Source organism: Ricinus communis, chromosome 2 (genome assembly GCF_019578655.1).
Source record: "Ricinus communis isolate WT05 ecotype wild-type chromosome 2, ASM1957865v1, whole genome shotgun sequence".
NCBI lineage: Eukaryota > Viridiplantae > Streptophyta > Magnoliopsida > Malpighiales > Euphorbiaceae > Ricinus > Ricinus communis.
In genome coordinates, this window is record NC_063257.1 from 14,520,008 (window position 1) to 14,534,078 (window position 14,071).

A 14,071-nucleotide genomic window follows, 5' to 3' on the forward strand; every position below is an offset into this window, starting at 1 on the left:
ACGGGTAGCGAAGATGAGATTGATGAGCAAGCTTATAGTAAATAGGTTGTGTGCAGCGGCATTAAGGGAATTTTCCTATTTACCTTTAAACACTGTGAGTGATTTGAGAGATTCTTGTGAGGCAATGGTTTTTAGTCTTTAATGCTGAATTGTTATATAAGTTGTGCTTCGAGATGGTATTATTATAGTTTTTCCTTAAAGGTGTATAACTTGTTAGTTACTTGAGTTTCATTCTTTATATATTGAATAAGGTTGAGTTGTGAACTTTAGCATGGATTTTGAAGAGTGATTGTTGCTTGTGCATGTATTGAGTTATTGATTGCTTGAGGACAAGCAAAAGCTTAAGTGTGGGGTGATTTGATGTGCATCATTTTATACATATTTATATGCCTAATTGTTTATATTTTTGTGCATAGTTATCTTGTTTTATGCTATAATCACCTGTTTTTTGGTTCCTTTCACGTTTCAGGTCATTATCGAGGGACATTATCAGTAATCAAGGGAAATACGCACAATTACGGACCAGAATCCATCAAATTGAGCAAGGATTAGCATTCCAAGGTTGAGCACAGCCTGGACTCCAGCCATGCTGAACCGTTAAATAGTTGCCCTTCAAAAGTGCCATTTTGGCACGATTTTTGAAGCCGCCACAGCCTTCACCACGACATGTGGTGGCTCAGCACCGGCTAGGGCACGGCCAGGAAGAAGTCATGAATTACGAAACGCGGAGGTCCAGTATGGCCTGGACTCCGCTCGTGCTGATAAGCATAGGCTTGACCACGGCCATGCTAATAGATTTATATGGGCAAAAAATGATTTGTTGAATTAGGGGTCGATTTTCTGACTTGATTTCACAGACAAGCTTAAGCCATCTTTTTCAAACTTCAATACTTGACCTTAGAAGACCATTTCATCTATTGAGGGAAGGATTATATTAGTGTTAACATCAAATTGAAGATCAAGAGGAGATTTGGGAGCATTCAAGAGGCAAATTAGGGTTTATCATTCTGAATTGGGAATTTAGGGTTTTTCATCCAACTTGAAGAAGAAGGGTGTACATGCCTTCAATTTACTTTTCTGAATCTATTCTTTACTTTATGTTGCTTATTAGTATGAGTAACTAAATTTGTCAAACCCATTGGGATTCCTATGTTGTTGGATTGATTTTAATGCTTATGAGATTTTGATTATCAATTCTTGTCTCTTCTTGCTTTCATTATTAATGAGAAATCACTTTATTCATGAGACGTTGTCAGTTGTGGTATTTAGATTGCTTTATGTAATTGAGAAATTCATTTAGTAATTAAAAATTTGAATGGCAAGAACTAGTTAATGATCACTTAGAGATAAGAGTAATTGACTAGCCGGATTAAGAATTAACAAAGCTTAATAGAGGCGGGTTAAAGCTTAATGCTAATTGAATAATCAATCATTAGGAAGAGATTCCAACTTTAGGTTATTAGTTTTAAGAATTCGGTTATCTCGAGAGGGAGACCGAATTCAGTTAAGAATTTGTCCACGGGTAATTGTAATTGGTAATCAATATAATCTCTATCTTCACTAAAATCCAACTAGCTTAGGTCCCCTAGGGTTTACTTTTTCCTTCGATTGGTTTCCTAAATCCTTTCAGATTATTTGATACTTAGTTAACTGTTTGTTCATATTTAATCATAGCATAATAACTTCGTCGATTTTTTTAAGGTTAGATAACATAAAACACTGCAGTAGCTCTAGGATCACCCTTTCGTGAGAATACGCCATTGATACTCACCATTTGTGTTAGTCTGCATCGATAGGTTCACTGCCTTAGATTTTACCTACACAAATAGCCTATCAATATCTTTCTTTAAATTAAGTTTTGTAGCATATTTTATATAATCTCACCCTTTATTTTTAGGATATTCTTCAACTGGAGAAGCAAGTTATTTATATTTATTTGAAGAAGATATTGAGTTATAATGTATATTTCTATGAAGTTGTTGTAGAATAAGTTAAATATTTCTTATAATAATAGTTATAAACAAATCTATTTTTTTATATTTAATATGTTAATTATGCTTTTTTTCCAAAGTAGTAGATAAACACTCTTAAATATGGAGTTTTGGAATATGTACAAGTTGTAATAGATATTGCATCTTATTTGATTTTTTATTATTTAGAATATTATTTTAAATTTATTGAATTTAGGCTTGGTTGTATTAATATATTGAACATTTAGTGTTGGATACTTGGATTTAATTAATTTATATTATAATTTTTTATTTTTATTAATTTTTGTTAAAATATTTTAGAATTGAGTTATTAGAAACAGATTTAGTAAACGGGTACCCATATCCATTTAATTACCCGAATATTTGTACAAATGAGTTTTTAACGGATAGGGTATCCATTATCCATTTAAATACCCATAATATTTATTTAATAGTCATTTAATTTAAACGAGTTTTAAACGGGTTCGGGTAGTATGCGGTGTTCTTATTCGGATTTGGGACGGGTTCGGGTAATAAGGATAATTTTTTTAAACAGATTTGGGACGGATTCAGGTATGTGTTATTTCAATGGGTTCGGGTTCAGATATTGATAAATGGGGGTATCCTATCCATTACCATTCCTAATGGTGCCAAACCAGAAGGACATCATAATGTATTTTCCAAAATGGGGGACTGATTTGTATATTTTACAAAACGTCAGGGGTCGTAGTAATTTTCTCCGTTTAAAATTTAGTATTTTATTTTAAAAAATGCCACCTAAAATTCCCATTAAACCTATGAAACGGGTCGGGTCTGTATGACTTACCCATTTTCTCTCAAAATCTTCTTTCTGTATACAGTCGCCACACTCTTCTGCTTCCATTTTTCGCCAGCACCACCACAACCACCACGTCATTGACAGGACCAATAAGAAAAACATGCAGGTACCTTTTTCTTTTCATTTTTCTCTCTTTTTTTCTTTTTCAAAGTTATAAGTTTAATTAATTTTTTTACTTGACACACACACACTAAATGACTTTTAAGCTTGGATATATAGTGGCGTTAGGATTCTTCTATTGCTGTAAATGTTCTATATATGATTGACGTTATTTTTTTCAATGATTCCTTAGTCTTCTTTTTTTTTCTTTTCTGATTAATAATTTAGTTTTAAATTTTCCAGGTGATGGTTCTTAGTCTATAAGATATGAGAGGAGTTTGTTTTCTTCAATTGAAATGTTGAAATAATGGTAGAGTGTTTGCAGACGCAATTTGGTTATATAAGTTTTTAATTACATTGAGTAATAGTGTTAGACAGGAGAGAGTAATAGTATTAGACAGGAGAGAGTGTTGGGCAAGATGGACTTGAAATCAAGGAGGGAAGGTAAAAGAGTCGGTCGAGCGAGTGAGAGTGATAAAATACCTGTTGATTCATATAGGAAAAGGAAGAGAATTTTTGCTGATCAATATCCGGAAGGGGAATTGATAAACATTGTAAAGACTAAGGATTTATTTAAGAAAGGGAAAGAAGGGATGAAAGATGACTCTTTTAAAGTTAGGAAAAGCAAAGGACCATCTCGCTCCATTTGGGCTTATGATCGAACGAAGGCGGCTACTTCACGAAAGAAGCATCATTCTCCTGGAATTACTGATGAAACAGACAGTACAGAGTTGTCTAGTGGTAAACGAAGGACCAAGATGAAGAAAGCAGATATATTGGATGGGCACAAGAATAGTTTGTTGAAGAAACAATCTAAAAGCAAATCTGATTTAAGTAAGCATCCTGATGTACCCCTTTCAAGATTTGCAAAGAAAATGGCACGGAACGAAAAAAGCCTTGTTGCTGGTGATTCAGAGGTAGATGAAAGGCCAAAGAAGAAAAAGCGTATAATTCGGTTAGATCCACATGATATCTCAAATAAACGGCTAGATGAGGGAGTGGTTACTAATGGTGAGAATTTTACCAATTGATGTTGTTGTGTATAAGCTAACATTCTCTCCTAAGCTTTTGATCAGATATTAGAAAGAAACTTTTTGATTTTTATTCTTATAGTATCTTCGAAGTTCTAATAGAGATGTCAATGCCATATTTAATAAATCTACAAATCAATAAATGGTTGCTTTTTGGCTGTCTAGTTTTTCCAAATTGTATAAAAATAAATGATGGAATATGACTTTTAAGAACCACAGAACATTAGCTTCCTATTCCCTATCCCAACCTCTTTGTTTCCTCTTCTGAAATTGTTTGGCAACTGAGCTACTGCATATAGGGTATTGATGTCTACAACATGTTATATATCTTAAGACTGTTATTCCCAGGATTTCCATTTTGTTTTCCTTTCCTCTTCTGCTAACTTTTCCCACCAGTAAATTTGTTTTTCGATTTCCATTTTTATGTATATTAGTTACATGCTTTACAGAGAATCCAAAAGAGAAGGAAAAGGAAGTCGAGGAAGTGGGTGAAATGTCAAAAAATGCACAATTCAGAGCTATAAAACCTAGTCCTTCCATCCTTTCCTTTGTTGAAGATAATGTAATTTCTATGAGCAGGCTTTGATATGCTTTTCACTTGTAGTTTATTTACTCCATCTCCTATATTTTATTTATAGCAATTTTTTTCTTATCAGTTGTTAGGTCGTAGACGATTGATTGAGCTAAAAAGGGCAGGCTACAACATTGAGCTATCTGCACCACTAGATAATATCCCTTTGTCTACAAGCTCTGAGAGAGAACGGATTGAAGAAAATGTATGTTTATACTGCATCTGAAGACTTTATTTTTGTTTCTTTAATATTGAATCAATCCATCATATTAATCTAGTGATCAGTATGATATTGGATTCTTTCTTTCTGTCTTCTTTTTCTTTATTACTGAGTGATCTTTCTTCTATTTGTTTACTTAAATCCAGAGCTGGTGCTAATTACGCTTAACAGATTTTCAGGAATAAATTGACTTTTTTTGCTGCCGCCAAAGTATCCTCTTCATTCCCGCCTCCTGATCTGCCAGAGATTGCATTTGCAGGTAGAGATTTCATATGACCTCCCTTTCTGTGTGCCCAGTGTTATATATGTTCATATGTTTTCTATGTTGCTTTTACCCTCCTCCTTTCCCCTCTAACGTCTACAATTAATTGTTTTTACACGGCAAATGCACATGTTGCATTGATTCTGCACATTCTTTTTAAATTCCATGTGGTCATAGTGGTTTCTTTGTGTTCCCAAAAATTTCATGGAAATGGGTCGCACTATTACATTGTTGGAAATGAGTCATAGAATGATATTGGAACCAAGTACTCAACCTGCATAAACTTTTATTTAACCAAATATCAATTTGCCTGTAGTGCATTCATTTAAAGGCTGTCGTTATAGATAGTGCACATGCGCTTACTCTTATTGCTAATTTGCATGAGATCCTCAGTGTTCGTTGGGATCAGCACATGTTCCTTAAGGCTCATCAACAATAGCTGCATCCATGTTAGTTGTTGACTAGAATGCAAAGATGTATAACAGATGGGCTGGTATTTAACTTATCTAAAGACTAGAAGAGTAGTAAATTTATGTAGATAATTTGGCTTTAAAACTGGATAATCATATTAATGACAAGAAAAGGATGGATTTGGGGGCTGCAACTTAAGGGATATTTAGCATTCTGGTAGGGAACTAATTGGATTTAATTGTAGGAAGTTTAGATTTAGATTGGATCAGCATTACTGGTGAAACATGGCTTCAGGTTTAGCTTCTCGATCATCCTGCTGCTTGACATTTGTATGATGATTAAGAGAATCAAATTTCAAATTATATTTAGGGTAGCTGGGTAAAATTTGGGTGGAATTTGGTGTATCAGCACCAGAGTCTGATTGGAAGTTTCTATATTAGGTCTTATTAGTCTCAACTATAAGAGGAGTTCTTCACTGGGGAAGAAAGTTGCATCTGAAGTTTCTGATAGCTATTCTTCTGGGGTTTTTAGGGATTATCAAAGAATTACTAATGTTAGAAACTCCTCCTGGCTTTGATGAGAAGCATAAGAGTCTTTATGCAGAAGCTGCCTTAGTTCCATTTTAGCAGCTACTACTTAGATAAGAGTTCCACAAGGTTTTCTAGTTCATGCATGACAGCTTCCCACTGCCAATATGCCATCATGTTCTCATTCTCCATTTTCCTCTCAATGCTTGATTTTCTCTTTTTATTAAGTTGGTTAAATGGAGAAGAGGATCTGAAGATCTTCATGATTGGTTGAATCGGATGGAGAGCACTTCTTAGTATCATTCCATAAGGATTGAGAAGACCATAAGCATTCCCGATAAAGGGCATGCAATTATGCTTTTATTTACTGGAAAAATCTTGCGCTTCAATGTCATTTCACGGATGGTTACTTATTAGTAATTGGGCATTATTGGGGCTTTTATCCTTAGTATGAATTGAACTGTGTTCCAAGTTGTGGGCTCTCTAAGGTGACTGATTTTGATCCAGAGTAGGATGACAAAGGTGTGTATACCTATACTTGGTAGTTCTATAGGTTGCTTGGCGCAACTTTGAAGAGGAAATCTTAGGGTCCCTCACTAGATAACTTGGTGGATCTAATTACAGCATTTGACTTGATCGAAAGTATGAATTCCCTTTTGTGGACTGAGCTAAAGCTTATGCAAATTTAGCAAAAAAACCAGCACATGCTAGAGCCAATGAAAATAGCAGTTAAGCCAGCCAGTTGATCTCTGGATATTCTTGAGCAAATTACTATGGCCCTTTACATTTTTCAATATTCTCAGTGATTTGTCTTTTGACTACTTCAATCTCTTTGACTAATGGTTTTGGCAAATGGTAAGTGAGTATTGAAAAATGTTAAAGGGCCATGTATATGAGGATTGTCCTGAAGAACATAATACTACTGTCGTCCAGCAGAAAACTGAAGGGAAGCTGGTAGCATTAATGAGCAAATTGTCACTCCTTTCTTGCACTCAATGATGAAGAGGAGGAACCAGAATTGAATTTCCTGGATTGTCCCTATGTTTGCTTCTCATAGTTCAAGGATGAATTCTTCAGAGGGGCAGAATGATGTTTTTTATATATATTCTCTTTATTAATGAAGCCTAGTCCTAATCGTCACACAAGCTTGTTTTGTAGAGAGCTCTAGACACTAATCTTATTTTGCATGTAGTTGCTCTAGGAATAGGTTTTTAAATTTTTTTCCCTCTCTTTTCTCTGATAATGCATATTTGGGCATATTTGGTGTTTTATTGAACTCAAGTATTTTGAATTTGATCAGGCAGGTTTTCGTCTTTTAAATAATTAAAAAGAAATCCAAATTAATCATCCTTCTCATTGGATTGGGCAGTTTTGAGACATTTACTGGATTATATTGCCCTTATTAGGAAGGTCAAATGTTGGGAAATCATCACTTCTTAATGCTCTCACAAGACAATGGGGTGTTGCACGGACATCAGACAAGCCTGGCCTTACTCAGGTGCTATTATCTTCTTGGAGATCACTAAAATTCTCGTTGTGGAGTTTATTTGATAACCTTGATTTTTTTTCTTATGCAGACTATTAATTTCTTCAGTCTAGGGCCAAAGCTCTGTTTAGTTGATTTGCCTGGATATGGGTTTGCTTATGCAAAAGAAGAGGTTAAGGACGCATGGGAGGACCTTGTAAGTATACACAGAATTTCGTTTTGGTTCTGCCGTGAAATAAATTTTGAATGGGGTAATCGCTAACTGTTGGAATGTTTATTTCCCTATTTCAGTGGCACTTTCAGACTTTTACCTTTCTTCTTCCATCAAACATCTTTTACATGTCTTTTGAAACAGCAATAACTGGCTCCATATGTTATTAGAGCTGGCAACCAATGATGCAATCTTTTACAATAATGCAGGAGATTTTTATTTTTATTTTTGGTATTTTGACCTTAATATTAAATAATGGGTGGTTGAATCTGCACGGAAATTTGAATATACTAATTCAAGGGAAAGCTTGCAAGCCTCGTATTTAATTTCGTATAGGAAATAGATATTATCCTTGAAAAAAAGAAAAGTAAATGAAACTGTACATTTGTGGTTGACTCTGAGTGGAAGAGAGCATCAGGCTTAGTATGTGGTCAGAATTACTAGTGTCTGTAGGATCCAGATATGGTTATAGGGGGAAAAAGACGCAAAGCTCCATACCTAGAAGTCTCAAGCATCACTGTCAAGGATTTCTTTCTCATCAAACCCAGGATTAAAGTGTCTCATATGGTCCAGAAAAGCGTAATCATTGATACAAAATTCAATATCAGCTTGGAGTACCTATGGGCTCAGTCTAATCCTATACCTTGAAACACTGGACTTATGGTTCTGTCCTTAAAGGAGTTGGACTTCTTTAAGACTCAAAACAAGTCCTAAAGAAGTCCATCAATCCCTTTCCGGCGCTCAAAATTGCAAAGTTGGCCCTGAATTTTAGTATTGTAAAGTGATGGCCAGCTGCTATTTATGTGAATAAAAATAAAGTCTCTATTAGGATTAAAGAGTACATATCACTTACTAAGCCTTTAGTGGCATTTAGATTACAATTTTAAGTTTGTTAAAGTCTTTAGACTTGATCTTTCTTAAGCTTATCAAGCAGCTATATGTAAAGTGCCCAAGTGTGAGTTGGTAGTGTGGCAGATGGAGGGTTACATTCTGATTTCTTACTTGTATAAATGTTAGATGAAATAAGATTAAAATGCTCCGGCTTTCTTCCTCTGCACATCTTGTGTGTTGCTTATTTAGGTGCATCCGCTGTATGAGTATATTTATCAGGGCATGTTGTTACTTTGGCTGTTGTGCGTATGTGTTGGTCAATTCAGAATGTTCACTTTATAAATGCTACCAACTAACTTTGTAGGTGAAGGAGTACGTTTCCACAAGAGTCGGTCTAAAACGAGTATGTCTTCTTATTGACACAAAGTGGGGCATGAAGCCAAGAGATCACGAACTCATTAATTTGATGGAAAGGTATGAATTTAGACCTGTGTACTGATGATTATTCTAACTTGTATTGCATTTAAATCATATAGTGTGCTGCATCACGCATGAACATTTACACATAATGAAGTATACCTGGAAGGTGGTTCGGTCTTTGCCATTGGATTTGCCATATGGATCTGTTCTTGAATTCTGCATATTCAACACCAATAGACTGCTCACCTTTCTGCTATTGCTTCTATGTCTACATATTCATAATTGTCAGTTCCGCATCATCATCATAGCTAGCTAAATTAACTAATTAATGGGATTTATTGGACCGAATACTAAATTCAGATATTGGAGGGCTTTATTTTGCTTACACTAGAAATATGAGAAAACAATTGATCAGTTTGTCAAAATTCGAGGACTAACTTGGCTTGTTTGCCTTTTTCTGTTCAGATGTGCATTATATTTAACTGTCATGTTAATCATCAAAATTTTAAAGTTTATGATATTAACTTTACAGATCTCAGACTAAATACCAGATTGTATTGACCAAGACGGATGTGGTATTCCCAATTGACGTGGCACGTCGTGCTATGCAAATTGAAGAGGTGAAATTTGATGAAGTTCTGTTAAAATAGTTAGCATCACTTCTTGAGACTAATATAATTTAAGTTCCATTTAATCTTGCAGAGCCTCAAGGCAAACAAGTCTATAGTTCAACCTGTGGTATGACGTAACTAGTTGCTTGATTAGCAATTGAATTTGTTTTGTCAGTTCTTTGATGTCTCGCAATCTAATTACGTGGTTTTTACACAGATGATGGTAAGCTCAAAATCTGGTGCTGGTATCCGAAGTTTAAGAACAGTGCTTTCCAAGATTGCCTGGTTTGCCAAGCTCTAATGAATGGTCACTTTGTACTTCATGGCATAGCTAGTTGGAGACTTTCCAGAATCATTGTTCCCAGAATGAATCTTGCCAATCAATGAAACTTGCAACTTCTTGCCTTGAATCTTGCGAATCAATGGAACTTGCAAATTTTTGCCTTACTTAGCCCATTTCTTTAAATGTGTTCGCAATCTCTGCCAAGCTGGATAAGGTTTACCTTTAAGTTTGATGCACCTTAATATCATTTTAATACAAAAGAGGGGCCAGGTTAGTTGGCCATATGATAGTTCCTGCTTGATTCTCTGCTTCTGCATTTCCTTTACTAACTTTCATGTTTAATTAGTTGGAAAATTCATCTAATCCATGCAGGATGTTACTTGTTGCTTACGTAAATGTTGTAGGGTAGCCAGTTAGCTATCCCTGAGCTGAAAGCCGAAAACTTAATGCTTGTCTGAGCTGAAGGTGCATATGGGTCCATTTGTCTGCTGAATGCTGATAACCGAACTTAATTGTTGGCAGCAAGATGAACATATTTCTCCTGCAATTCCTTTAATTTCAATACTGCTAAATCTTTTTGCTCTCGTGTCAGGTATATATTTGTTTTGGTAGTCAGGGAATGGTCGCATATATAAACTGCTTGCTTGGTCAATTATGTGATTCACCTATGCTTTCTAATTAGCAAGAGGTCATTAGCTTCACCTTAAGTATGCTATCACGCCGGCTGATTTAAATAGACAAATATGTATAGTTATAACATTCCAACATAACCTTTCATGTTCATACGTTAGATTGCTTCTGAACCTTACATGTTCATATGTTTTAATTCATAGGTAAAGAAGCACTTTGTATGTTCACTTAATGCAGTCTCTATTTGGTTAGCAGTGTGAATGCCTCTTTTGTGATGTTTTGGTGGTTGTCATTTCAAAGATTCGCTAAATGAACACTCTTAGAATATTGGAATTTAAGATCTCTTAACTCTTTGCATTCCTAAGTAACTGCATTGCTAAGTAAAAGAAAGACCGATCAAATAAATCTATCTTATTCTTTTTTCTTTTATTTTTTTGTGGGAGGGTGAGAATAATAAGGTATAATTATACAAATAGTATGTGAACTTTTTAAGATTTGACAATAAAATGTTTAAATTTTAAGAGTTACAATTTGGTGTATGAATCTAGTAAATGTTTACAATTTAGTATATATAGTAGGTCAATAACAGATTACAGGTTATTCACATAACTTTCTTTTAAGATAATTATAAAATAGTGCGTAAATTTATTAAAATTTAATAATTAAATGTTTACACTTTTAAAAGTTACAATTTAGAGTATAAAAATTAAAATTTATTAATATTTGAATATGTGAAATTAGTCATTATACTAAAAAAAATCTGATATAGATAAATTAAATTTTATTATATTTTTATAGTGAAAAGTTATATTTACATGAAGAAGAGGAGATCTTTCATTTAAATAATAATAATTATAAAAATTGATAAAATATATAAATAATATATATATATATATATATATATTGAAATATTAGTAATTAACATTATAGTTAAGGTTATCATTGATTTTTTTTCTTTTAGATGTTTGTAGTGATAGGTTTAAGAAAATAATGTGTTGCTCAAGTTGGATAGAGATTTCTTTAGAAAAATTGATGAGAATATAGTGAGGAATGGTATAATAATGATGGTAGTAAGAGTAGTATATTACTCTACTACAAGTAAATTTTTTTTTAAAAATCTCTTATTATTTTATTCTTTTTAATCCATTATAATTTCACAATAAAAAATGAACTTTTAAATTTACATTACACTGTTGGAAAATATGTTATTTAATTAAATATACTATTTATGATTTATCAATTTAATGGGATGTAAAATAAAATAATATATAAAAATAAACCATAATTAAATTCACTAAAATAATGACATGCATATTGAAACAATAATTCCAATTTGAAATACTCAGCAATAATTCTCGATTTATCTTTGATATATATAATTATCTAAATATTCTTAGAAAATTATGCTTAAAACAAATAAGAATTTCAAGAGTTTTTATCATCATTTCTCTAAAATACTCTTATTGAACTAGAAGCTATAATTTAAAAATGTAAAATATAAAAACTAATTGTATATTATAATCTATGTTAACTAATAAACTAATAAAGGATATTTTTGGTATTTTTGACTAAAGTAACAATAAAAAATAAACTATAATTAAGGATAAAAAAGACTATCCTTTTTGAAATGGAAAAAGTAATAAATTATTAGTATATTAAACTCATAAATATCTTGAAATATAAAGATACTAATATAAAATTAATAAAATATAAATATTCTCTAGAATACCTAAAATTTTTATGTTAACAAGATAACAAAATTATTTAATTATATTTTACTAGACATTAGAATTAGCAAAACTTTAGAACAAATGCTTTAATTTAAGGGTCAATTGCATATTACATTACGAATTTTAGAGGTTTTTGCAAATTTAACATGACCTTTTGATTTTGACAACTTTATTCATTAGCTTTCCAGAAATCGCAATTCGATACACCAGTATAATTTCAAGCCAAATAATGTTTATGTAAAAAGTAGAACATATTATGGCATGACACTATGTGATAATAGATTGCCACAAAGGCTCCACATCATACATACACTTATATTATTATCCTAGAGTACAGCAAATCCCTAAATTTTATTTTCTTTTATTTTCTATATAGCTCTCGAAAACTTGAAACCCTAAATCAATTTCTTCTTTTTTTGCCAATATTTCATAATTCAAAAATAGAATAAGAACTCAAATGACCTGATTTTTTAACAAATTGAAAAGTAATTAAAATGATGTACCAAATGCACTAAAACACACTGGTTCATGCCTAATAAGAGGAAATCAAACTGCAAATCCTAAAATGAACAAAAGAACCTAACCCCCAAAATTTAGCTATCTGTTTCGAAGAGTATGTGACAAATAACTGAATCGATATTAATCTCCCAATTATTGTTGAGAAGCTCATAAATCTCCTTTAATCGACATTGGAGAATTCAATATTTTGCATTTTGGAGTTATGAAAGCGATGAAGCTATTTTTGTGGCCCTAACCTATTCCTCTGTAGCAATAATAGCGAACAAGTATTATGGTATTTTTTTTAGAAGTGGTCCTAAATGTTTGCATTTATAATTTTGAGTGTGTTATACAAGTACTAGGGTTTTCAAGCATTGACAGTATATTATAGAGGGTATAAGTTTCTTAATAACAAATAAATAATTATAAATTATAAACATATAACAGTTACTTCTTACATTCCGCATATTTACTGTTATTCATTATTATTTGTAATTATAGGGATACTTTTTCTTTGTACTTCCATCATGGTGGTAGATTCTTTGATTTTGGTGGCGACTATGGCTATGTTAGTGGGGAAATTTCATCCAAGTATGGACTAGATGTATACAGGTTTGACTACTTTAATTTATGTGATAAGGTTTCGATGTTAGGGTATAGTTCACTTGAGAAACTTGCATATAGAGTCCCAAGTATGAACTTTAGTAATGGGCTTAGATATTTGAATGACGATGTTGTAATTGAAACATTGTACTATGTAAGTGATAGGCATGGGATGATTAATATATACATGGCTAAGTGAAATGTAAAAGAGATAACAGAAAAAGAACAAATAGTAGCTAGTGTGATCGAAGATCATAATAACTACCAGGAAGTTGTAGATGTCGTTGATGGACCAAAAGAGGTAGATGAGCAGGAGGAGATTGATCAATGTGTTTATGTTGATGTTTGTTTAGAAAATGAAAATGTTGAGGATGACCTTGAACAAGAGGACCAATATTACTTTCCAATAGTAGATAGTGACATTGATGAGGGATTTTATGATAATGAACTAGTATCAGATGATGATGAGTACATTGAAGCTAGGCAGAACAAAGCAAAGTACAAGCATTATGTACATATTGAGGATGTTAGTGACAAGTTGCATATAGGTACTAGTCAATACAACAGTAAAAGCAAGGAAACAACTATTGAGAAAATGCAAATGATAGAGGGAGTGGTTTTATAAGGAAGTATGAAGATAATGATGGTGATGTTAATTCAAATTGCACTAGTAACGAGGAAGATGAACTAGGTGATGATGGGTGCACAAAGAAAAGAAAAAAGAAAGAAAGTTAGATTTGATTCAAATATTGATAATGAGGGTTTTGATTTCTCACTTGGCATAAGATTTGAATATGGCCATTAATGCGAGGCTGCTACACAGAGGTATGCTATAGTAA

General features: G+C 32.8%; 1 protein-coding gene across 4 annotated transcripts; it reads left to right on the top strand.

Moving 5' to 3' along the window:
* The first annotated feature begins 2,755 nt into the window (after positions 1–2,755).
* On the top strand, positions 2,756–10,423 carry LOC8282735 (tRNA modification GTPase MnmE). Of its 4 annotated transcripts, none has more exons than XR_003078908.2 (12): positions 2,756–2,914; positions 3,151–3,918; positions 4,388–4,500; positions 4,595–4,714; positions 4,901–4,988; positions 7,336–7,427; positions 7,507–7,611; positions 8,822–8,931; positions 9,410–9,497; positions 9,580–9,615; positions 9,706–10,041; positions 10,144–10,423. XR_003078908.2 is itself a non-coding variant. In XM_015718364.2 (12 exons), the coding sequence occupies exons 2-12, from the start codon at positions 3,327–3,329 to the stop codon at positions 9,856–9,858; spliced, it is 1,389 nt and encodes a 462-aa protein (XP_015573850.1). In that variant the 5' UTR covers positions 2,756–2,914; positions 3,151–3,326; the 3' UTR covers positions 9,859–10,060. The 4 variants fall into 4 exon arrangements, 2 of the variants coding, with proteins under 2 accessions (XP_015573850.1, XP_015573848.1); XR_007214856.1 differs by having other exon boundaries at positions 10,176–10,423; XM_015718364.2 differs by lacking the exon at positions 10,144–10,423 and having other exon boundaries at positions 9,706–9,711; positions 9,820–10,060.
* The last annotated feature ends 3,648 nt before the right edge of the window (positions 10,424–14,071 follow it).

Coding starts and splice junctions, on each gene's coding strand:
- LOC8282735 (XM_015718362.2), top strand. CDS start 3,327: ATGGACTTGAAATCAAGGAGGGAAGGTAAAAGAGTCGGTCGAGCGAGT. Junction 4,501..4,594: donor TTTCCTTTGTTGAAGATAAT/GTAATTTCTATG, acceptor TTTTCTTATCAG/TTGTTAGGTCGTAGACGATT. Junction 9,498..9,579: donor GTGCTATGCAAATTGAAGAG/GTGAAATTTGAT, acceptor TTAATCTTGCAG/AGCCTCAAGGCAAACAAGTC.